At 52.0% G+C, this 23,406-nt stretch overlaps 1 protein-coding gene across 7 annotated transcripts; it reads left to right on the top strand.

Annotated features, from left to right (window-relative positions):
• The first annotated feature begins 3,651 nt into the window (after positions 1–3,651).
• Sema6c (semaphorin 6C) lies at positions 3,652–16,016 on the top strand. Of its 7 annotated transcripts, XM_063253076.1 has the most exons (21): positions 3,656–3,770; positions 5,839–5,904; positions 6,660–6,748; positions 7,534–7,699; positions 9,131–9,245; positions 9,503–9,566; positions 9,720–9,776; positions 10,068–10,169; positions 10,387–10,477; positions 10,684–10,803; positions 10,983–11,071; positions 11,326–11,543; positions 11,811–11,942; positions 12,179–12,331; positions 12,535–12,708; positions 12,925–13,071; positions 13,328–13,405; positions 13,530–13,585; positions 13,763–13,807; positions 14,133–14,228; positions 14,550–16,016. In XM_063253076.1, the coding sequence occupies exons 4-21, from the start codon at positions 7,588–7,590 to the stop codon at positions 15,551–15,553; spliced, it is 2,853 nt and encodes a 950-aa protein (XP_063109146.1). In that variant the 5' UTR covers positions 3,656–3,770; positions 5,839–5,904; positions 6,660–6,748; positions 7,534–7,587; the 3' UTR covers positions 15,554–16,016. The 7 variants fall into 7 exon arrangements, with proteins under 7 accessions (XP_023416973.1, XP_063109146.1, XP_063109143.1 ...); XM_023561205.2 differs by lacking the exon at positions 6,660–6,748 and having other exon boundaries at positions 3,652–3,770; XM_063253073.1 differs by lacking the exon at positions 6,660–6,748 and having other exon boundaries at positions 3,722–3,766.
• Positions 16,017–23,406: the final 7,390 nt, after the last annotated feature.

Raw genomic sequence — 23,406 nt, 5'->3', positions numbered from 1 at the left:
AGTACAGAGCTTTGGGCTTTGTTTGGTTAGTTGGCTAGTTTTTGTTTGTTTTGTTTTTTTGTTACAGGATGTTGTTGAGTAGTTCAAGCTGGCTTTATATTCACTATGTAGCCCAAGATGGCATCTAACTCACAGTGAGCCTCTGGTCTCAGCCTCCTGGGTACTGGTTTTCCTACTTTTTTTCCCACTTTTTATTAGTACCAGGATCGAACTCATGACCATGTGCTTGTAAGGCAGTGTTTATGCTGCTGAGCTAAATCCCCAGCCCCTTGAGTGCTAGTTTTACAGGTATGGGACACCATGCCCAACCCAGAGTTTTTTCAATACTGAGGATCAAACCCAGTGCCTTCACAATGAGCTACATCTGTAGTCCTTTTAAATTATTATTGTTATTGTGTGTGTGTGTGTGTGTGTGTGTGTGTGTGTGTGTGTGTAAGAGAGAGAAAGAGAGAGAGTCTTACTAAATCCTAAATTGTAGGGGCTGACTTGAATTTATCTACTTGTCTTTTTTTTTTTTTAGTTTAGTTTTTTTTGTTTGTTTGTTTGTTTTTTTTTTTATTTAAGAGGAAAAAAAGAAAAACACAAAACAAACCAAAGCGGCGTAAGGGTACACGCAATACAGAACTACAAAACAAAACAAAACAAAAAACCATAACAGTAAGAAATTACCTGCTAGTAGATTACACACTATTTTCTTGAAAATAGTTCCTCAAATCACAGTATCAAAGAACACAAGGTGGACATTCAAACAGGGAGACTGCAAACAGCTGTGTTCAATGTTCCAAAAACATTGATAAAGTCAGCTATTTAACGCCCCCAAACACACTTGCTGTTATATCCGTTAGAGCTCTTTTTCTTTTTCTTTTTTTTTTTTCCCTCTCTTTTTTACAACAAAATTTACACATCTTGGATTTTATTACTCCTTAGTGCTTATTACTTTCTTTGGGGGGTGTTTGTTTGTTTTTGTTTTTATCGGTACTCACAACTGCCTGCTTGCAAGGCAGCCACTTATGCCGCTGAGCTAAATCTCCAGCCCTGTTTTTTTTTAAATAGGGTCTCACTATATTTCATAGTGGCCTAGAACTTGCTATGGAACACAAATTGGCCTTGAATTCTCAATCCTCCTGCCTCAACCTCCCAAATGCTAGGATTATAGGCATTTGCCACCATTCCTGGCTCAAAATACAGATTTATTCAACTAATGTGTTAATAGTTAACACCTACTATGCACAAGTGCTGTGCTGAATGGAAAGAATACAGAGGTGAGTAGGATAGACACACAGCAGGGAGTGCATATTACAGTGGACTGGAGATTTTCATGCTTTGTCCACCAGGATGAGAGAAATATAATAATGCAGCTGAGTTCATCTGCAGGAGGCAAAAGTTGGAATTCTTACTTTATTGTTCTAATTTTCTCTGAAGATAGGTGTAGTTTCTGCTGAGATGGGTAAAGAAGGGATGAGGCAAGGAACTTGAAAAAAGAGGAGACGACTTGAAGTGGCTACTTTGCGTATTAGGAGAGAGTGATTTTCCCAGTTTGGAGATGCTGCATTTATAAAGATTGTGGGACTGTGTGATTTTCTTCAGAACACCAGTGGGGTAGGAGCAGAGTTGTTTTGATTTGTCCTTTGAAATAACTTCACCAATTTCATCCATTTCTTTCCAAACCTGTGCAGTGCTGAGGATCAAACTCAGGGGCTTGTTGTAAGCTGTACAAGTACTGTATCACTGATCTATGCTCCCTTTTGTTTTGTTTTGTTTTTGGTGGTATTGGGATTGAACCCAGTCCTTTTGCACTGGGCTACATCCCCAGGTTTTTGTTTATTTATTTATTTATTTAGATACAGGGGATCAAATGTATGACCTTGCACTTGCCAGGCAGGTGCTGTGTGGCTGAGCTGTATCCCAGGCCCTTTAATTTTTATTTTGAAAAATGGTATAGCTAAATTGCCCAGACTAGACTCAAATTTGCAGTCCTCCTGCCAAAATTCTGGGATTATAATGTGTGCCACTATACTACACTGGCTCTCATGCCTCTAAATGTTGGTTATCTTTCTCCCAACATTTCATTTGAGCCTTCAAAACAATCCCTGGCTACTCCAATGGTTCACTGTATTGTTTTGGACTGAAGTTACCTTAGTGGTTAACCTTGTGTAGGTTTCTACCTATTGTTTCTGATTCTGTTTATCTTACTGATTCACCTGTATCTGTGTGTGTGTGTGTGTGTGTGTGTGTGTGTGTGTGTGTTTGTGTGTGTGTGTATGTGTATGTGTATGTGTATGCCTTGGTCACTGGCTGAGGGGCTTAGCCTAGTTGGTGATGCTATCCATTCGGATCGTAGTCAGTTAAGGCTAGTGCAGAAATGGTAAACATCTTTCCTTTCTCTAGTCCAGAGTCTAAAATGTGGGTAGAAATACTCACTCAGCAACACTCCCTGGGAATCCCAGCATCTCCCAGGCCACCTACTTCCCCGAGAATTTTGAGAATGTCTTTTGTCCCAACCCCACACAGGGAAGAATCCAGTACCAAGGTGGAAAACCACGCAGCTGGGTCTGCAGCAACCTCCCTCTTCCTCCTCACTGACATTCTCAGGAGAAAGGGTGGGAGGGAGCAGGAGCAGTCTAGAGCTTTGGAGGGAAGTCTAGGGCTCTTGGAAGGGCCTGGAGTCGCTAGTCTATGGCCCCTGGGACATACAGGGTGAGGGCAGCTGTTTACGGTCAGTCTCAGGTCTCTGAGTCCCTTTCTGTGTAGTCTCTGAACCCATTAGTCTTGGTCTCCACAGTTCTTTTTTGGCATCAGCCCCTCTCACCTGTCCTCTTTCATCAGCCAACAGCCTGACTGCCAGCCACCCTAGCTTCCTGACTTCTTAGTCCCTGGCATGGTGAGCCAAGCCCATCTTGATTTGACAGTTGTGGTAAGCAGGGGAACGACAGGGGCAAGGAAAACCCCTACCTATATACAGATCGCCTTACTGGGGTCAGGATGAACCAAAAGGAGGCACATGGGGAGAAATAAAAAGACAGAGGTAAAAATCATAGGGAGGAAAAGCGCAGCTGGGGTGGATTTGGATTGAGGCGAAGAAGGCTCCCTAGGGAACAGAGTCGCCACAACCATAGAAGGAAAGTGGGGAGGGGGACTGGGATCTCACAGCTTCTGACAGCCGAGCCCAGCCAAGGCCCCCAGGTTTCCTATCTCTCTTTTCTCAGTTTCTCTCTCGTGACGTTTGTCCTGTGGGCTTCCTCATGCCAGCTTGTGTCTAATTCTCTGTGAGTCTTCCTCTGTCCTTGTTTCGCCGACTGTCCGCGGGTCTCTCCATCTCACAACGGTCTCCAGTCTCCACCTCTCCTCCCGCCTGGCTCTCAGGGTGGACGCTGTTCCTGGCGCCCCACCCCAGAGCAGCACTATAGGCGGAGAGGCGGCTAGGAGGCGGGGTCTGAAAGCCCTCTAGGGACTCTATTGGTCATAGCAAGAAGGGGCGGGCTGGAGGCGGGTCCAGCTGGAGGCGGGCGGGGCAGCTGAGGCCGAGCCCAGAGCTCCGGGCGGTCGCATTGTTTTCCTCCGTGGATCCTCGGCGGGAGTCGGGGCTGTGACCTGGACCCAAAGCTCTGGAGAGACAGCGCCCCGGTGCCCAGGTCCAAGGACTCTCCAGTTGGGACGCGCATCGCGTCTCGCCCGAGCCCCAACCCCGGATTGCGAACTCTGCGCAACGTGGGGCCCCGGCCCGGCCCCCCGCCACACTCTGTATCCCACCGACCCGGCTCGCCTAGCAAGTACCGTACCTTGGGGCGGGACAGGAGTCGGGAGGGCGCGGGGAACCGGGGGTGCGGCGGGAAGGGCTCCGCGAGTTGGGGCGCGCGGGAGGCGGGGACCGTGGCCAAGCTCCGTCGCCGCCCTGGTGGGCGCAGGGTCTTGACGCCTCCGCGACTGGTCCCTCGGGTCGCATTTGGTTGGATTGAGAAGCATGGAAGGGGAACATTTTGGGGTGCGGCGGGCACCGTGCAGGAGGTGGAAAACCTGGTCCCTGGCCTTACCCCAGGGAAACTAAGGCTTTGAGACCCGGGAGGGGGGGCGGACCATCACGGTGCCCCTGCGGGACGTAAGGGGACGCGTCGTTCGCACTTGGTTCAGGGCCGCACCGTCGTCCTTGAGCTTGCAGGAGCCTGAGCACCTCTGGGGTTTGGCTAGAGCAGAGTCGGGGAGTCCCCTCCCCGCGAGAAACCTCGGCCCCAGTGCCCACCTCCTCTCACCCTGCTCGGCTCCGGGCTTTGTTAGTCGAATCTCCGAGGAGCAGAGCCGCAAAGACAGCCGCGTCCCCGCTCGCGAACCCTGCTCCGCCTGGCCCGGGCCCGCCCTCCTGGTTCTCTGCCCTGGCCCGGTTTTCCAGCCCGGAGACCGCCCCGCCTCCTGGCCGGCTCCTGCTGAGCCTGCGGACCCCTCCAGCCCCTCCTCCCGCTAACGTGGCTCTGGGACCCGGTCCCGGCCAGGACTCAGCTGCCCGTCCCCCTGGAGGCCTGGATCCAGCCCTGGTCGGCCCACCTCCCGCGAAGCCCTAGACACCTGAGTTCTCTCTGCGGGGCCGAGTGGGTGCAGGGAAGGTACCGAGCCTGGCTGAAGACGAAGGAGGGGGAAAGATGAAGACAGGCTAGACACGACTCCTTGCACAACCCTCGCGCCCCTTGAGGAAGGGGACCGGGCAGGCAAGGAGCCCGATGGCTTCCTGCTATTGTCCCCAGTCCAGTCTCCCCTTTTCCTAGCTCTGCTAGGTTCTGGCTGTGACCTCGGCCACTCCCCAGAGGTAGCTGCCTGGTGAAGAGGACAGAGAAGGGCTGTTTCCTCTTCCCAGAAATGAGGAGTTGGTCAGGTCTCCCAGGGATTCCTGCAGGTCACTGTGAGCCCCTCCACCCGTCAGGGATGGGTGGAAGTCAACCAGATGCTATTCCCCAAAACATTCCCCAAGAGAACATCTCAAAGATGTATTTCAATGAGACTAGGGGGCCAAGGCAGAGGCCAACATAATGCTTTTAGGTGCTGGACCAATTCCACTTGCGTGTGCATGCGGAGCCAGGGTGAAGAGAGGTGGGGGAGAAGGGGCTAGGTTGCTTGTTATCAAAGCATTTTGCCTGGAAATGAAGAACATGCAAATGAGATGCAAATGAGTCTATTGTCCCTAGCTAGGAAGCTTGCTAAGAGGGCTGTAAGAAGGCTGTGGGATTCTGAAGGTTTTGACAGGAGAGGTCCTCATGTCCCACAGACTTCTCCCAGTGGCTCCTTCCAAGTCTGGCCTTGCAGTTTCAGGGATTTTTTGACTAGGGCTCAACCTCTGCCCGCCTATCTTTGCCCTTGCACCTTTGTAACCACACTACATGTCCCCCTCCCCCACTTTCCAAGGCAGTGTCTAACCCAAAGTTTGACTTCTTTCACATTTTCATACTTAACACCCCATGTCTTATGGGGGGGTTGAGCCCAGAGGTGCTCTCCACTGATCTACACACATCCCTTTTTTATATTTTGAGAAAGAGTCTAAGTTATCCAGGCTAGGCCATGCTTGATGTGCAAGGTAAGACAGGATTACCATGAGTTTGAGGCTAGAGTGAATATAAGATCAGCCTGACTACGGAATGAAACCATGTCTCAAAAAAAAATGCAACAACAAAAATAAGTTGCCAAAAGAAAAAAGGAAAGTGGCCCAGACTGGCCTGGAATTTGTGATTCTCCTGCCTCAGTCTTCCTGGGGCTATGGGTGTTATCATCACATCCAGCTTCACATTTACTTCTAAGAGATGTGGTAAGGGAGGTGTAACTAAAAGTCTCTTTCCTCCTTTGTCCCTTCTTCATCAGGTCAGAGGTCTCTTACCCCCTCAGAGGTCTCCTGTTCCCCTGTCCCCATAGAAGCCAACGCGCCAGGTAAGAAAAACAGGGATAGAAGCAGGCACAGTCAGGAAGCAGGAAGAGGGGCCCACTGTTCTCCCCACTTGTTAGACACCAGACTTGTTTCCAGGGTAAAGATACCAGTTGCCCAAGGCAACTGGTTGGGGGGCAGACAGGGGAGCATGGGAGACAAGCTCTGTCCCTTTCTCTTCCCATGGGGGTGCCGGCATCCAGGACCGGACCTCAGTAGTGGGGAGGGAGGGAAGGAGGCTGGGCCTGTGGACGCCAGAGGGTCTAGGTGGCTGGCTGCTCTGCCCCTGGGGAAGGGGGGTCATCATTAGGTGTTCTTACCCCTTCCCTTCCTCCAGCTCTCTGGGGGCCTCACCTGACGTCAGCCTCCACCAGTGACGCTGGATTGAGGGTGAGGGGACACTTGGGTCCCTGCTTCAAGAGTTGAATTACTGGGAACGTAGAAGGGAGCTGGACCTGTAAGCACAGGAGTTCTCTAGGGGACTTGCTGGGATGCTAAACTGAGGATTACTGTGATGTGTTCACGAAGTAAACAATTCTTACCCTCCCTGACCTGATTTCTGGAGCCGCCTCTGTCCTTCACTTCAATTTTAGGGGAAGGCAGGAAGCTGGCTCAAACCTCCCTCTGTGGGAGTCAGTGGGCTGAGAAGGCTAATGGGCTGGGATGAGACTAGTCTCACTGTCCCTTCCACGATATCCATCTTTTCCTGTACTTTGGGCTACAATTGCTTGTCACTGAATTATTTATATTTCAATTTCAGAGGCAGCCTAATGAGGGAAGAGAGGGAAAGAGGGGCACATTCAGCCATTTCACCTCACCAGTCCTTCTATCCTTGGCCTCTCTTAGCGGGTGGGTCAGCCCTTCCCCTGTCAAGTATATGCCCTGGCTCTTAGAAGCCAGGGAGGAACCAGGGGGCTAGGGAGCCTGGGAGGGGGCCAGTGGTCGTGAAGACAGCTGCAGCCAGAGCTAAATTTAGCCTCTGATCTGGCTTTGATGCAGATTCATTTTTGGCTAACACAGCCCCCCGAGGTCCCTCCCTGCCCAGCATCTTCTCTAGTAGTGGGAGGGGCCCCTGCAGCATGAGCCTAGACCAGAACAGTGACACTGGGCAGCAGCCCCCTGCTGTGTTCTTTCTCACTCTCATAGAGACCTGGCTCACACAGGGTGCACAAAGGGTGCAGCACCTACCTCCCTCCCAGGGCACTTGGGGGTCTGTGAGGGAGGGAGAGGCCAACTTGGTCCCCTCTTCCTCTTCCTGGTGCCAAGGAGTCACTATTTATACTTTTAAGGCTTCACGGTCTAATTATAGCTGAGAAGGGGTGAGCACAGGAGGGGCAGGAGGTGTCACCTCCCTAAAGTCCCAGACTGGCAGGAGAGGATAGGAGAGTGAGAAGGCTTGGGGAGGTAGTCTGTCCTGTCCTTACCTGGGGTCACACTGGCTGGCAGCTTCACGCCAGCCGGTTTGGGCCAGTTGGAGAGGGATCAGCCTTGAGTGACAGTGACAGCCGCTGGGACTGGGCCAGTGCACCGAGAGGGTATTTTCCCCCCACCCCTCAGGTCTTCTGGGGATACTTCTGGAGAGGAGCTACTGGCCCTTGGTCCCTTCCCCGACTGTTTTCTGTCTCCCCTTCCAGGCCCGGCATATGGGTGAGGGGGTACCCCCTGGGGCCTGAGCTGCCCAGCACAGGATGCCCCGTGGCTCCTACTTCATGCCCTTCCTGCTACTGCTGCTCTCACTTCCCCATAGCCAGGCTGCCTTCCCCCAAGATCCCCTCCCCCTATTCACCTCTGACTTACAAGGTGAGTCTCACCCCTCTGTGGCAGGTAAGGTACAGGGAGCTCCTGGGCTCCCTTCTGTATTTTTAAGGCAGGGCTTGGCCATATAGTCCAAATTGGCCCTGAACTCATGGTAATCTGTTTGTCTCAGCCTCCTGTCTCTGTTCTTTCTTGTGATTGGGCCTGATTTTCCACTGTGTTGCTTGGTGGTTAAAAGCATGAACTCAGACCAAATCTTAACAGGGTTGAGGCAGGAGGATCCCCACCAGTTCAAGGCCAGCCTGGTCTACATAGTGAGTTTGCAACCAGTCTGATAGCTATGTAGTGAGACCCTGTCTCAAAAAAAAAGAAAAAAATCTTAGCAGGAAATCTCTTTTGGTACTAGGAGTTGAACCCAGGACCTTTGCACTGAGCTCATTTTTTAAAGACTGGGTCTAAATTGCTTTGGCAGACTGGAGCTTGTGACTCTTCTCCTCCAGGCTCTCAGAGTGCTGGGTTTACAGGCCTGTGCCACCATACCTGGGTTTTAGCAGTCATGTGACCTTAGTTAAAGTTATTTAATCTTTTTTAGCCTCAGTCTCCTCATCTCCCTCATAGAGTTATTTAGGGGTTAAATGAATTAATACTTATAAAGTGCAGAAAACACTGTCTGGCACAAAGTAAATGCTTTCTATTTGTTTATTATTTTTAGTTACCAGTTTGGTGGTTCCCAACACCTCTTACCTCCCTTTCTACCGTTTGTACTGCCATGCTAGAAACCACAACTCCCGCCTTTCTGGGAAGAACATTATCTATTTTGCAAGTGCCTATTATATATGGAGGAAGTAGAGGAATTTGATGTGTAGAGGGACTGCAGTTGGGTTGAGAGAAATTGTTGGAGAGATACGAACGGCAAACACTTTGTGCCAGTTGCAGTTCTAAGCACTTTCTGAATGTTGATGCATTTCCCTAAACCCTGGGCTGTCTTTGAATGCTGGGGACTGAGATTCCCAGGATGCAGTCAGGTGGATCGGAAGAGGCAGAAGCCTTGGAGAGCTGTGGTGGATTCGAGGATGTGGAGGGTGTATGTGGAGTACAATAAAGGCTCCAGATGGGCAGTGTACAAGCTGAGCCCAAAAGTAGTCCAGGAAGGGACTGAGCTCAGCACTTGAGTCCTGCAGATCTGAACCTAAATCCTGGCGCCTGCCACTTCAAATTAATGCAGCTGCTTCCTGCCTCAGGTTCCCTCCTGTAAAGCCTGACCTCACAGGGTTAATATGAAATGAAATGGTGCATCAAAAGTGCTACCACAGTGCTTGGCAGGGATTAAGTATTTTATTTTATTTTTATTAATAGCTGGCCCCCTCTTGTCTCCCATCTCTACTCTGTCCATGGCTGGGTTTCCCCTGGATGGAGGGTATAGGGTCCCACATGGTATCTTGGTGCCCTCAGCACCGCCTTGTTTCTGTGCTCTAGGTTCTTCCCCATTGTCCTGGTTCCGGGGACTGGAGGAAGATGCTGTGGCTGCAGAACTGGGACTGGACTTTCAGAGATTCCTGACCTTGAACCGGACCTTGCTAGTGGCTGCCCGGTAAACTGACCGAGGAACAGTTGTGGGGCAAACATGTATGCTCCTGGAAGACATGGGAACTGCATGGCCAGTGCAGCATCCTGCAGGAACATGGACATGCTTGAATTTAGGTCCCAAACACCAAAACATGGACTAAGGGGAAGGCCAGGGGCCAGGAGAGCCATGCGAGCTGTCCCTGTGCAGGTGACCATAGGGAGGTGGGATTGAGGACTGGGTATCTTGGCTCAGCTCTAACCCTTCCTTCCCTGCCCCTTCAGGGACCACATTTTCTTCTTTGATCTTCAGGCTCAAGAAGAAGGGGAAGGGCTGGTGCCCAGCAAGGTGAGGCTGTCTAGGAGAAGGTGTAGGCCCAGAGATAAGACTGGAAGAGAGCTGAGGGCCTCAAGTGGGTGGGAAGAAGAACCAGAAAAGAGCCATACTGTGAGGCAGGGCCCAGGATGCCTCGTGAATTCCTGCTTTTGCTTCTCCCTTCAGTATCTGACATGGAGGAGCCAAGGTGTGGAGAACTGTGCTGTACGGGGAAAGCAGACGGTGAGGAGTGGAAGGAGACATCTGAAGGGGAGGAGAGATTCCCTGCTCATAGCCTCTGCCCAAGTAGTCCTCTGCCCTGGCCAGGCTCCTGTCCACCTTTCCACCCTGGGCCAAGAGAGCAATGGGGAGGAAAATTAATGCTTTTTGGTTACCCATTTCACAAAAAGGCTCAGAAAGGTCTGAGACCACCTGGCTAGCCACCAGCTTAGCAGGGACTCTATGCCATATTACTCAAGGTAGAAGCTTGCTTCCTGTGACTCCTGTCCCTGGCTTGAATTTTGGGTTCTCTAGGAGGAATGCTACAACTACATTCGTGTCCTTGTTCCCCGGGACTCCCAGACGCTCCTTGCTTGTGGAACGAACTCATTCAACCCCAAGTGCCGCAGCTACGGGGTACAAAGGAGAGGGTGGAGGGCAGGATGGGGCTGGGAGCAGAGCCCACGATGGGCAGCAGTTTGATGGGAAGGGACTAGGAATTGGGATTGGGGATGAGATTGCTCAGAATGGAAGTTCCAGAAGGGCTGAGGGACAAGGGCACATGAGGGAGTAGGCCACAGAGCCAGCATCCAAGACCCCAAGTGTTCCAAGAACCTGCTCCCTCTGCCCCCAGATAACTTCATTGCAGCAGGAGAATAAGGAGATGGATGGGCGGGCTCGATGCCCCTTTGATGCCACCCAGTCCAATGTTGCCATCTTTGCAGGTACGTACCTGAACATGGAAGAAGCAGGCATGAGGCTGGAGAGTGCCTACCATAGCTTCTCTCCCAGCTTGGTTTCCTCTGTCCCTGAATAGAGGGTGAGGGAGGGGCCGGGGCCAGGGCCAGGCCTTGTATGGGTGTATGGGTGCTGGCAGCCCAACAGGAGGCAGGAGAAGACCCTGATCACTTCCTTGACCCCACTCCTGCAGAGGGCAGCCTGTACTCAGCCACAAACACAGACTTCCAGGCCAGCGATCCTGTCATCTACAGAAGCCTTGGGCCTCTGCCCCTGCTCCGCACTGCGAAGCATGACTCCAAGTGGCTTCGAGGTCAGTGGGCCTGGTGGGTGAGGCTGTTCTTGGGAAACAGGGGCAGAGGGCCAACTTGAGGGGCAGGCAGGATGTGTGGTAGTGTGTGTGTGGATGCAGCAGGAAGATGCAGTGTGGGGCAGGAGCATCTGAGTGAGCATATACTTCTCCATACTCTTTTTCCATTGCTCCCACCTCAGAACCACACTTTGTCCATGCTGTGGAGCACGAAGAACACATTTACTTCTTCTTCCGAGAAGTCTCTGTGGAGGATGCTCGACTAGGGAGGGTAAGAAAGAAAGCAGGCCCCAAAGCTCTGGACCCTCGTGTCCATAACAATTCCCAGACTATGGGCCTCCAACCTTGAATGACCCCCAGCTCTTGCTCATATGTGCCCATGACCCTCATCTTGACCTCACATGATCCCCACCATGCCGCACTTCCTTTGCTGTGACCCTCTCTCTGTTTCTGGTGCTCAGAAGCTGCCATGTTCTTCTGGGCTAGCTGACCCAGCAGCATGCTTCCTCCTCCCCATCCTGTCAGGTGCAGTTCTCCCGTGTGGCCCGTGTGTGTAAACGTGACATGGGCGGCTCGAACCGTGCCCTGGATGGCCAGTGGACATCCTTCCTGAAGCTTCGGCTCAACTGCTCTGTCCCTGGGGATTCTACCTTTTATTTTGACGTGTTACAGGCCTTGACTGGGCCTGTGAGCCTGCACGGCCGCTCTGCTCTCTTTGGGGTCTTCACCACCCAGACCAATAGGTTGGTACCAAGCTGAGTGCTGTGATCTCACCTGTCCCCTGGCCCTCCAGCATCCAGCTACCCTTTGAAAGCCTGCCAGTACAGGCAGTAAGGGGAAGTGTTAAGCAAAGCCTGTTTGCTATCCTCCCCACCTTCCTCCCTCCTAACATCGCACCCAGTGGCTGTCCTGGCCTAACATGGTGCATGAAGGGCAGCTACCGCTTCTTACTGGCAGGAGCTGCACAGTCCCTTTCAATACCTCTCCTGCATCTTTTCTGGCTTCCCCAGCATCCCTGGCTCTGCAGTCTGCGCCTTTTACCTGGATGATATTGAGCATGGGTTTGAGGGCAAGTTCAAGGAGCAGAGGAGCCTGGATGGGGCCTGGACCCCTGTATCGGAGGACAGAGTCCCCTCACCCAGGTATCCAGGATGGGGGAGACCTCCGTGGGAGCATAAGGAGATGGTACCTGCTCACAGGATGGAGGGGGCCTAGGCCTGCAGAGAGGCTGGCAGCTGCATTGGGGATGGGAAGCAGGGCCGCAGGTATCTGTTGGATGGGGCAGGAGCTGCCGACCATGTTTATGAATAGGGAAGGACACAGCTTAACTAGAGCAGGGTTCCCTGCCCTAAGGTTACCCCTTCTGTGTCCCTGCCAGGCCTGGATCCTGTGCAGGTATGGGTGGAGCTGCCTCATTCTCCTCTTCTAAAGACCTTCCTGATGATGTCCTGACCTTTATCAAGGTCCACCCACTGCTGGACCCTGCAGTGCCACCTGCCATCCATCAGCCGCTCCTTACTCTCACCAGCAGGTACCCTGGCCACCCCTCCCTCAGCTGCAGTCCTTTCTCTCACCTCACAAGGTAACTGCATCAGTAGGGAGAGAAAGTCATGAAAGTAGAAGGCAGAGTGCTAAGGAAATGCTGGGTTGGGGAAGACACAGGACCCGCAGGCACCCCTTGAATGCTCAAGCTTCCACTAGACAGGGTGCCTTGACCTGAGGTCTATGTTCTAGGGCTCTTCTGACACAGGTAGCTGTGGATGGCATGGCTGGTCCCCACAGTAATACCACCGTCCTGTTCCTTGGCTCTGAGGATGGGGTAGTGCTGAAGTTGCTGCCCCCAGAGGGGCATCCTGGAAGAGCTGACCCTGTCCTCTTGGAAGAGATTGATGCCTACAGCCCCTCCCGGTAAGGGGACAGGTTCCCTGAAAAACAGGTTACAGATGGGGATGTGGGAATGGGTTGGGGCAGGAGTAGAGAAAGGCCTTGGAAATCAGGCTAGCACAGTGGGGCAGGGCAGCTCCACAGTTGCACTCTGTTGCTTATGCGCCTCCCCCTCCTGCTTGTCAGCAGTCCCAGAGTGGCTTCACCTGCCTCTTTTGATGCCTTTGAGTCTCACCCTAGGTGCAGTGGGAAACATGCAGCCCAAACAGCACGACGCATCATAGGGCTGGAGCTGGATACCGAGGGTCACAGGCTCTTTGTGGCTTTTTCTGGCTGTATCATCTCCCTCCCTCTCAGCCGCTGTGCTCGCCACGGGGCCTGTCAGAGGTAAGAGAGGCCTGAGGCCAGGACTGCCTGGGTGAGTTCCCTGGCCAGCAGGAGCACAAAAAGACCCATAGATCTTGGGGCTGCCAGGGACTTGGAGGGAGGGCATCATTCTCAAGGAGGTCATAAGCAGCACCTGGAACAGAGATGGGGATCAAGGAATGGGACTATGGTGCTGGGAGTCCCCTCTAAGCCAGGGTGACAGAAGAGACTGGAATAGAATGTGGGTCCCACTCTGACATGACTCAGTTTTTCCTAGGAGCTGTCTGGCTTCTCAGGACCCATACTGTGGATGGCATAGCTCCAGAGGCTGTGTGGATATCAGGGGTCCTGGTGGGTAAGTAAGCCCCTGGATTACCTGAGAACAAGGTTTCACATAGCTAAGAAAGGAAGCTGAGGGCCAGAGTGGGGCATGGGGCCAAGGTGTAGCACCGCATCCAGCCACCTCCTTTTCTTCCCAGGACTGATGTAGATCAGGCTAGAAACCAGGAATCCGTGGAGCATGGTGACTGCCAAGGTAAACAGAAGGGGTGGCTGCAGCCATAGCCAGAGCTGCACGTGGCTGATAGCCACAGACATCACCTGCGTGTGGGCTTTTGTCTTCCTTGCCTTCTGCGGTGCAGTCAGTTTCCATCAGTTCTTCAGGTAGCCTCCCACTTTCCCCCTTTTCACCCTGTCTCTCCCTGCTTCATAGACGGAGCCACTGGGAGTCAGTCTGGTCCTGGGGATTCCGCTTACGGTGAGTCATCTTGTCCCGGCTTCACCTCCCTTGCTTATTAGCCCACATCACAAGTCTGTACCCCATAGCAGCATTGGACCAGCACCCTGAAGGCTCACACACGCATCACCATTCTCCAGATTCCCAACATCTAGCTCAGGGCCTGGCGCCCTATAGGGTGTGCAGTAGTTTTTTCACCAATAAATGAAAGAATGTTCCCATGGTGAGCCCTTCTCCATACCCAGAAGAAAACAGAAGCTCGGGTTCCAAAGCCCCGGGGGACACTGGGTGGGTGTTTGGTGGAGGGCAGGAGCCTCATGGGCTCTGACCTGGTCTCTGTCACCAGTGCTTCTGGGTCCTGGCCCTTTCCCTGAGGCCCCCAGCCCCCCCAGTGATGCCTCGCTGGGGTCCCAGTCTTCCACTCTTGGAGCTCACACTCAGGGTAAGGGGGCTGCTGGGAGGGGTAAAAGTGACATGGGGCTGCTGACTTGGAAGATTCTGCGCCTAGCACGCCTAGCACGGACTGGTGTTTGATGTTCACTAACTGCCTGTTTGGAGCCTTCCCCACCCTCAGCTGGGCCTGCAGCCCGAGTCCAGTCTTTCTGCACTGGCGGTTTGGCGACTACTCTTAGCATGGCTGCAGAGCCCAAATGCTCTGGCCTGTGCGTGTGGGTAGTCCTGGGCTGTTTAGAGCGTCAAGGGTGGTGGATACTGAGGAAGGAAGCCTAGAGTCCGGCTGAACCCCTGCTTCCCTCGGTACCAGGTGTGCGCAGGGACCTCCCGGCGGCCTCACCCTCGCTCTCCGTCCCTGTCCCGCTCCTCCTGGCCAGCGTGGCCGCAGCCTTCATCCTGGGCGCCTTCATCTCTGGCCTCCTGGTGTCCTGTGCTTGTCGCCACGCGCACCGCCGAGGGAGTAAGGACATCGAGACTGCGGGGCTCCCGCGCCCTCTCTCTCTCCGCAGCCTGGCGCGGCTGCACGGGACAGGTGCAGAGCCCCCACCGCCACCCAAGGACAACGACTCCGCACATACGCCACAGCTCTACAGCACCTTCCTTCCCCCGCCCGAAGGCGGGTCTCCACCCGAGCTGGCCTGTCTGCCCACACCAGAGTCCACGCCCGAGCTGCCGGTCAAGCACCTCCGCGCGCCTGCGGCGCCCTGGGAATGGAACCAGAACGGCAACAACGCTAAGGAAGGCCCGGGCCACATGCGGGGCGGCCACGCGGCAGGTGGGGCCGCACCGCGCGTGTTGGTGAGGCCACCGCCGCCCGGCTGCCCTGGGCAGGCAGTGGAGGTCACCACGCTGGAGGAGCTGCTACGCTATCTGCACGGCCCGCAGACGCCCTGCCAGGCTGCCGAGCCAGCGACCCCGACCCCTGTTGCGGCGCGCGCGCTCCCGCCCGAGCCCAGTCCACTGCCGCGCGAGTGCGCGCCGCCCTTGCGGCTGGACGTGCCCCCAGATGGGGGCTGCGGGGCGCGGCCCGCGCTGTCTGCCCCTGCGCCCCGGCTGGGCGTTGGGGGGAGCCGCAGGCTGCAGTTCCACCCGCACCGCACGCCGCCTGCACTGCTCACGCGAGTGCCCTCCGGCGGACTCTCCAGGTACTCAGCGGGCGCGGGCAGGCATCTCTACCTGGGCCGGCCCGAGGGCTACCGTGGCCGCGCCCCGAAGCGGGTGGACGCGGAGAAGCCTTCGCTGTCCCCGAAGCCGACCCTGGTCGTGCCCACCCCCCAACTGGCCGTCCCCAGAAGCAGCCACTTTAACTTTTAAGACAAGCTGCGCCACGAGTTTCGGGGTCCTAGACCCCCATGTCCCGTGAGGCCGTGGGCACGGACGCTTCTCCAAGGACAGATGCCCATCCTCAATCCGCCCACGCATCCAGCCTTCCTGGACTCCGCGAGTCTCCGGGGATTCTCGCCTCGGGTTATTTATTGACTGCCCCTCCCCCGCCCTCGAGAGTGGAGTGGGAGTCAAGACGCTCTTTCCCTCACTGAGCCCACATTTCTAGGGGCGCTGCAGACTCCCATTCCCCCCTCTTGTCTCCCGCCAAGCTGCCTTAACTTGCCGCCCCGGCCCCTTCCGCGGCTGGGCCCCGGGCGGGCCACCGAGGGCGGACGGACGCATGGATCGGGCTGGGAATACGCGTTGTGCCGAGTTCTCGGGCCCCTGGGACTGGGACGTGCCTCTCCTACTGTGTAGGAGCCTCCGCTTCCCAATACAGCTGTGTCCCTGAGCTGCCGCCTGACTTCACTCACATGGGGAAGGGGGAGGGCGGGACGAAGCCTCGGCGCTGCTCCGGGCTGCTGCGCCCGCATCTTGGCCTCGAGAGCTCTCCCGGAGAATCCGGGCGGCTGCGTTCCCCCGGGTTTAATCAGCGTTTCCTGAAGGAGGCAGGCGAAGAAACGGTGCATGTGAGTAAGGCAGGATCCACAAGCCACAGCAGAGTTAAGTGGGGTCGGGAGGCGCTCAGAGCACAGTTCTGGGTTGAGGTTAAGGTTACAGGGCCTGGTGCCCGGCCTAGGCTGCGGGGCTATGGAGGGGATGTTTGCAGCAATAAAACGAAGCTGCAGCTTGATTTGAGTTTTGTATCAGCAAACCTTGCCCTAAAGAGAATTTGGCTGGAAGAATGGATTGCTTAAGGGCAAAAGCTAAAAAAAAAAAAAAAAACCAGCAAAGGCTCCAGCCCTGGGGGAGCCAGGTCCCCAGCTAGTCCCCGCCAATCCCTTCTTCAGACAGCGGTAGGGGGCGACAGGGCGCGTACTTCCTCGCGCGCATGCGTGGCCTCGCCTCGCAGACCCTCGGCCGCACTGGAGGATCCCAGCGCTGGTCGGCGAGCGTTCGCGGGACGCGATGCGCTCGTTCTCCAGCTGGTGCTGGCAACAGAACCCGTGTATTGTCCTGGGTGCCAAGGGGAGGTGTCAACGACACACCCGCTTTGCCTGCCTCCTTGGCGTTAAGGCCACTGAAGGCCTTGCGCGGGCGGCGGCTGCCTTTGCGGATTTGCCAGTGAGTTTTCGCAGGCGCGTCGTCCCAGTTTCCGCCCAGTTCAGCTCAGGCCTCGGCCGTGGGCGCCGCTTGGAGGCCGCACCGAGCCCTGCAGCCCCGGGGCCCCAACGAGTGCCTCTCTCGAGTGATTCCAAAATGTTAGCCAGAAAGTGCTGAGCGAAATGGGTGAATAAACCTGGGATTAGTTGTTCCTGCTTCCGCCCTTTACTGCTGGAGTTCGCAACGCTGGCCCAAACCTGTTTCCTCTTGATCTGAAAACACAGTATGGAGAGGCCGTTCTAGGATTGTGAGGTACAGGTTAGAGGCAGGAAGATTGCTGCAAATTCGAGGCCACCTCTGGCAGCGCAGTGAACTCAAGGCTAGCCTGAAATACACAGTGAAACCCTATCTCCAAAACAAAGCAAAGCAACAACAACAAAACCCATAAAATGTCCTCTGAACATTCTTCACATCGCATTTAAGCTCCTTTGGCCAAATTTCGTTCTCCATGAGTTTAATCTCTTGTTTTTGTTTTTGTTTTTGTTTTTTTTTGTCGACACCAAAATGCTTTGGCCCATAGTGGTGGTAAAGAACAGGAATGGCAAGCCTTTTTTGTCCCTGAACTTCATTGACTTCTTTTTTTTTTTTCTTTTTCCTTTTTATTGGTCCTGGGGATCAAACTGATGACCACCTGCATGCAAGGCAGGTGCTTATGCCACTGAGCTAAATCCCCAGTCCCCTTCATTGACTTCTTAAAGAGGATAAGGAGGCCATACCCTTTCACAGCCCTCTGAGGAGCACATCTCACAATGGAGTTCTTGCCCAGAAAGTGGACATAAGCAAAGGGGGGTAAATGAATGATCATCAGGCTTAACTATAGATCAAATAACACACAGGCATCTCTCTGCATCAGTGGGAAGGGGGATCCTGGTGCCTCCATTACCCAATCCCCTGTCTAGAATAACCTTAGCATGGAGGCTGTGCACAGCCTCCCGTGTACTGTAAATCATCTCTGTGTTCCTTATAATACCTGGCACAATACAAAGGGTAGCTAAATAAGCTTTATGCTGTTGTTTAGGGAATAATGACAAGGAAAACGGTTCAGTACAGACACGATTTCTTTCAATGTTATTTTTTTGTTTGAGGCAGGGCCTCACCATGTAGTTCAAGCGGGTCTTGAACTTATTGTGTAGCTCAGGCTGGCCCAGAACTTGTGGTAAACCTTCTATCTCAGCCTCCTGAGTGCTGGATTACGGCCTGGGTTTATTTACTTGTTTATGTTCCTGGGGATTGAAGCCAGGGCTTTTGCACTGAGCCCCATGCCCTGCTCTTAATTTTTTAAAAATTTGACACAGGCTGTTAGTCACCAGGTTCCCAGGCTGGGCTTGAATTTGCTGCAGTCCTGCCTCAGGCTCTCAGAATTGCAGGTGTGCTCTCTCAGAATATTTTCTGTCTGCAGTAGATTGACTCCAAGGATGTAGAATCCATGGGTTTGGAGGACCAACTATACACACATTGAAAATGTAATCTTGGGGCTGGGGATTTAGCTCAGCAGCATAAGCGTCTGCCTTGCAAGCAGGCAGTCCTGAGTTCGATCCCTGGTACTGATAAAAAGGAAAAAGACAAAAAAAAAAGAAAATGTAATCTTGTGACTCTGCAGGCAGCAGCAATTTGCAGGTTAAAGGCCTGGCTGTAGTTTAATGATAAAGCAAATTCATTCATTAGGATCTTTCCCGGAAGTGTCTAAGCTGGGCTGTCAGAGCTAATGAAGGCAACTGTTGCAAGGTGAGCAACAGTCTGTGGTTGCTCACATTGGTTTTGTGTGTTTAATTCATCTCAACTGTGTGTCCTGTATTTATTCAGGAATGCAAAGAATGTATGTCAACAGGAATATGTAAAAATAGGGCATAAATAAAAGTTTAAGCGTTTTTTAAATTTATTTGTTTGAGACAGGATCTTGTTACGTAGTTCATACTGGCCTTGAACTCTGTGTGGCCTATCTGCCTCTGACTCACAGTGATCCTCCTGCCTCAGCCTCCTGAGTGCTGGGATTGTAGGTGTGTACGGCCATACCTGGCTCCAAGTGTAAGGCTTTCGTGCAAAACCAAAATAATGTGGGCCACTAGCAATAATGTACTTCATTAATACTCATGAGGTGCCTCTTTCTGACAGTAGTGACTAATAAATGAAGGAATGAATTCAAAGAAATAATTATTACTGACAAAAGAGAGGTGATCATGACCTCAATTAAGGAATCTGATTTTTTTTTCCTGCATTAGGACCTCGTGCATGCTAAGTACTCTGCAACTGACATATGTATCATTCCCCCCACTTTTTAAAAATTTTAAGCTGCTGGGTATGGTGGCACGAAATCTGTCATGTTAGTGCTTGAGAGGCTAAGACAGGAGAACTGCCTAAAGTTCAAAGCCAGCCAAAACTACATACTGAAATCCTAAAACACTCAATCAACAAGTAAAATTTTACAACAAGGTCTGTAGCTCATAACTGTAATTCTAGCACTCTGGGACGCAGAGGCAGGAAGATCAGGATTCTAAGTTTGAGCCCATCTTGGGTAATTTAGTGTCTTAGCCAGACATTGTCTCAAAATTTTAAAAGAATATCTCAAAGGGATGCGGGTGTAGTTCAGTCTGAAGGCCTTAGGTTCAATCCCCAGCATTGCAAAAACAACACCAAAACAAACAACAAACCCACAAAACAACAACAAAAACCAGGGTCTGGCCAAGTTACTCACGCTGGACTTGAACTTTTGATCCTTCTCCCTAAGTTACCATGCTACTTCTTACAGGTTTTAAAAATCAAAATATCGGGGGCTGGGGATTTAGCTCAGCAGGCATAAGCGCCTGCCTTGTAAGCAGGCAGTCTTGAGTTCGGTCCCTGGTACCGATAAAAAGGAAAAAGACAAAAAAAAAAAAGATCAAAATATCAGCTCAAAGTTAAATCTTTAAAAGCCAGAATGTGCCAACCCAAGGACAAAGCTGTCTTCCTTGGGGGTTCCCCAGCTGGTTTCTCAGAGGTGCCTAGGAGGTTGTGAAAATGCAGCCCTAGCAGCCAGAGTCTCAGCTTTTGTGAGGCTTCAGGGAACTGAAACAGAAGGTTCCAAGTCACAAAGCTCCACAAGCTGTTTAGCATCTTGAGTTCTTTGGCGGCTAAGTCAAAGGGCCTGGGCTGTTACTGTTGGTCCTATTTGTAGCTCCTTAATGCTTGGCAGCCACACAAGTCTGGTTACTTTTTAGCACTTGGTCCTCTGTGTTGATTCATTGAATTTAAGATTATATATATATAAGTAAGGTTAAAGTACATAGATCAATTCTTTTTTTCAGTGCAGAACATTCAGCCCAGCCCTTATTTATGTTTTTTTTTGAGACATGGTCTTATGTAATTTATTTATTTATTTTTTCTTTTTTGAGACAGGGTCTCGCTATGCAGTTCAGGATGGCCTTGAGCTCACTTTGTAGCCCAGGTTGGTCTAAAACTCTCAACGATCCTCCTGCCTCAGCCTCTTGAGTAATGGGATTACATTGGGTGCCACCATGCTCAGCAATATGGATAAAACACCACCAGATTGGAGCTGGGGATTTAGCTCAGCGGCATAAGCGCCTGCCTTGCAAGCAGGCAGTCATGAGTTGGATCCCTGGTACCAGGAAAAAGACAAGAAAAAAAAAGGGGCCAGGGATTTAGCTTAGTGGCTCAAGCACTTGCCTGGTAAGTATAAGTTTGTGAGTTTGATCCCTGGTACAAAAAAAAAAAAGTTGATTGTTAGGGCAACCTACTTGGGACCCCTTCTGTCTCTCTCTCAGACAGAGGCTTTCAATAAATGTTTCTGCAAAGAATGAAGGGCTGTATTTTTATTTTGAGAGGAGGGCAGGCTCTCCTATGTAGTTGAGGCTGGTTTTGAGCTCATTGTGTAGTCCCGATGGCCTCTGACTTACAGTGGTCCTGCTGTCTCATCCTGTGAAGTGCTAGATGACAGGTGTGCACTACCATGCCTTGGTGAAGAAACACTTTTAAAGTATATGGGCACCTACCAGGCATGATGGTGCACGCCTGTAATTCCAGCACTTGGGATGCTGAGGCAGGAGGATTACCATGAGTTCAAGGCCAACCTGGGCTCCATAGTAAAACCCTGTCTCAAAAAATCCAAAGGGAGGGGGACAAAAAAACTCAAAGTGCAGGGCAACAGGGTGAGTCAGTAGTGAGTTTAGAAAATCCCCCGACATAACAAGATGAAGGGAAGTGGTGCACGGAAAGAAGCAGCACACGAAGCAAGGGATAAGGCTGGGGGCTCACAGAAGGGCACCCCGAGGCCAGTGCCCTGGCTTCTGCTCTTTCTCCTCCCACGCTTGCTTGCTCGAGGGCTCCCTGTTGGTTGAATGCAGAGGAAGCCGCAGTGCTGACGTCCCCACCATGAAGGTTATACAGGGTCAGCCTCCCAGGACAGTGCAGAGGTGTGGAGGGAGGCAGGCAACTGGCAGGAGAGAGAGAGGATAGCAGCCTTGGACGTCAAAACCGTCACCCCCATAGATTAACTTTGTCATTCCTGTTCGGGCACTGCCAGCAGCACTACTCAGATTGGAATTAGCTTTGGAACAAAATCCCCACAAGTTGGGGAGCTTGTGGGAATGGCGGCCTAGAGGGGTTCCTCTTCCTCACTTTCTGTTACAGTCAGCTTTTCATCACTGTGACAGAATTCCTGAAACTACTGACCCCGAGGAGGAGAGGTTTATTTCTGCTCAGTTTCCCAGGTTTTGAGGGCCGGCTGGCTCCTCTGCGGTAAGCCTGTGAGGAGCAGGAATATCGCAGTGACAGGGCCTGCACGAGGAAAGCTGCCTGCTTACCTCTGTGGTGACCAGGAAGCAGAGAGTGAGGGAAAGAGCCAGAAGGTGGCTGGGGGCAAGATAATAGTCCCCAAGGTCACACCCCAGCCTACACCCTTCAGCCAGGCCCTGTGTGTGTCCTTGGCCCCACTCAGCTGTGAGCTCAGTAGTGCGGCAATGGAGTGAGTGCCCTCTTGATCCAGTCACCTAAGTGACACCTCTGAATACTGCTACCTGGGGACCAAGCCTTTACTGCACAAGTGCCCGCTCTTCTTCCCTTCCTTACAGTGCAAGAGGCTCAGTGGCATGAGCGCCTGCCTGGCAAGCACGAGGTTGTGAGTTCAATCCCCAGTACCAAAAAAAAAAAAAAAAAAAAAAAAGTCTTGCTATGTAGCCCAGGGTGGCCTCAAAGTCACTCTAGTCCTCTTGCCCCAGTATCTCAGTTACCCAGGGTGTTCTCAAACTTGAGATCCTCCTCTCTCAGCCTTCCAAGTAGCTAGGATTATAGTCATGTGCTAGCACACTTGGCCTATTCCTTAAATGCAATCTGAAATCAATTAAACTAGCAGGGTGTGATGGTGCATGCTTGTAATCCTGACACTTGGGAGGCTGAAGCAAGAGAGTTGCAAGTTTGAGACCAGCCTGGACTACAAAGTGAGCTCAAGACCAGCCTGAACTACACGGTGAGAGTGTCTCAAAAAAACGAACAAACAAACAAAAAAAAAAGGGCCTGGTTTAGTTCAGCATCGTAAGTGTCTGCTTGGCAAACGTGAGGTTGGGAGTTTGATCCCCGGCATCTAAAAAACAAAACAAAAAAACCCACAAAAAAACAAAAATAAGGCTGGGGACTTAGCTCAGTGGTTCAAGCACTTACCTGGTAAGTGCAAGGTTGTGAGTTCAATCCCCAATACAAATAAGTTAATTAATTAAACTGTCCAAAGCCAAGTGGATAAGGTATAATACTGATTACAGGACAAAGTACAGAGGAAAGGAATTTATAACTCAATGTAAGTGTAGCCTCAGAAAGAAAAGAAAAACCACCTGTTATGTTTTTTGAGACAAGGTCTTAGGCTGGGCTCTGACTCACAGCAACCCTCTTGCTTCAGCCTCCCAAGTACTGGGGTTATAAAACATGAGTCACCCTGCCCCTGGCTGTTTTCTTTCTCTCTCTCTCTTTTTTTTTTTTTATCAGTACCAGGGATACAACTCATGACTGCCTGCTTGAAGGCAGGTGCTTATGCCTCTGAGCTAAATCTCCAGCCTCTTCTTTTTCTTTTTTTGAAATAGGATTCACTGTGCAGTCCAGGCTAACCTCAAATTTATTTATTTTTATTTTATTTTATTTTATTTTTTTTTATTTTTTTTTGCATTTTTCCTTTTTATCGGTACCAGGGATCGAACTCAGGACTGTCTGCTTGCAAGGCAGGAGCTTATGCCGCTGAGCTAAATCCCCAGCCCCTAACCTCAAATTTATAATCCTTACTAGGTGTGGGTGGTGGACACCTGTAATCCCAGCACTCAGGAGGCTGAGGCAGGAAGATCACTGAATTTGCAGCCAACTTGGACTACAGTGAGACCCTGTCTCAAAAATAAAAATAAAGGGCTGGGGATTTAGCTCAGTAGCATAAGCGCCTGACTGGCAAGTGCAAAGTCATGAGTTCAATCCCTGGTACCAAAATAAAAAAATAAAAAAAAAAATTGAAAAAATAAATTACAGTCTTCCTGCCTTGCTTGGCCTCTCAAATGCAATAGTTACCAGTTTCTTTGGGGAAAGACAGGGCATGGTGGGATTGAATCTACCGT

Source organism: Cavia porcellus, unplaced genomic scaffold (assembly GCF_034190915.1).
Source record: "Cavia porcellus strain 051 isolate PalLab524CR breed Dunkin Hartley unplaced genomic scaffold, mCavPor4.1 scaffold_1, whole genome shotgun sequence".
NCBI lineage: Eukaryota > Metazoa > Chordata > Mammalia > Rodentia > Caviidae > Cavia > Cavia porcellus.
Note: the sequence above shows the minus strand (reverse complement) of the source record. Positions and strands in the feature narration are given on the sequence as shown.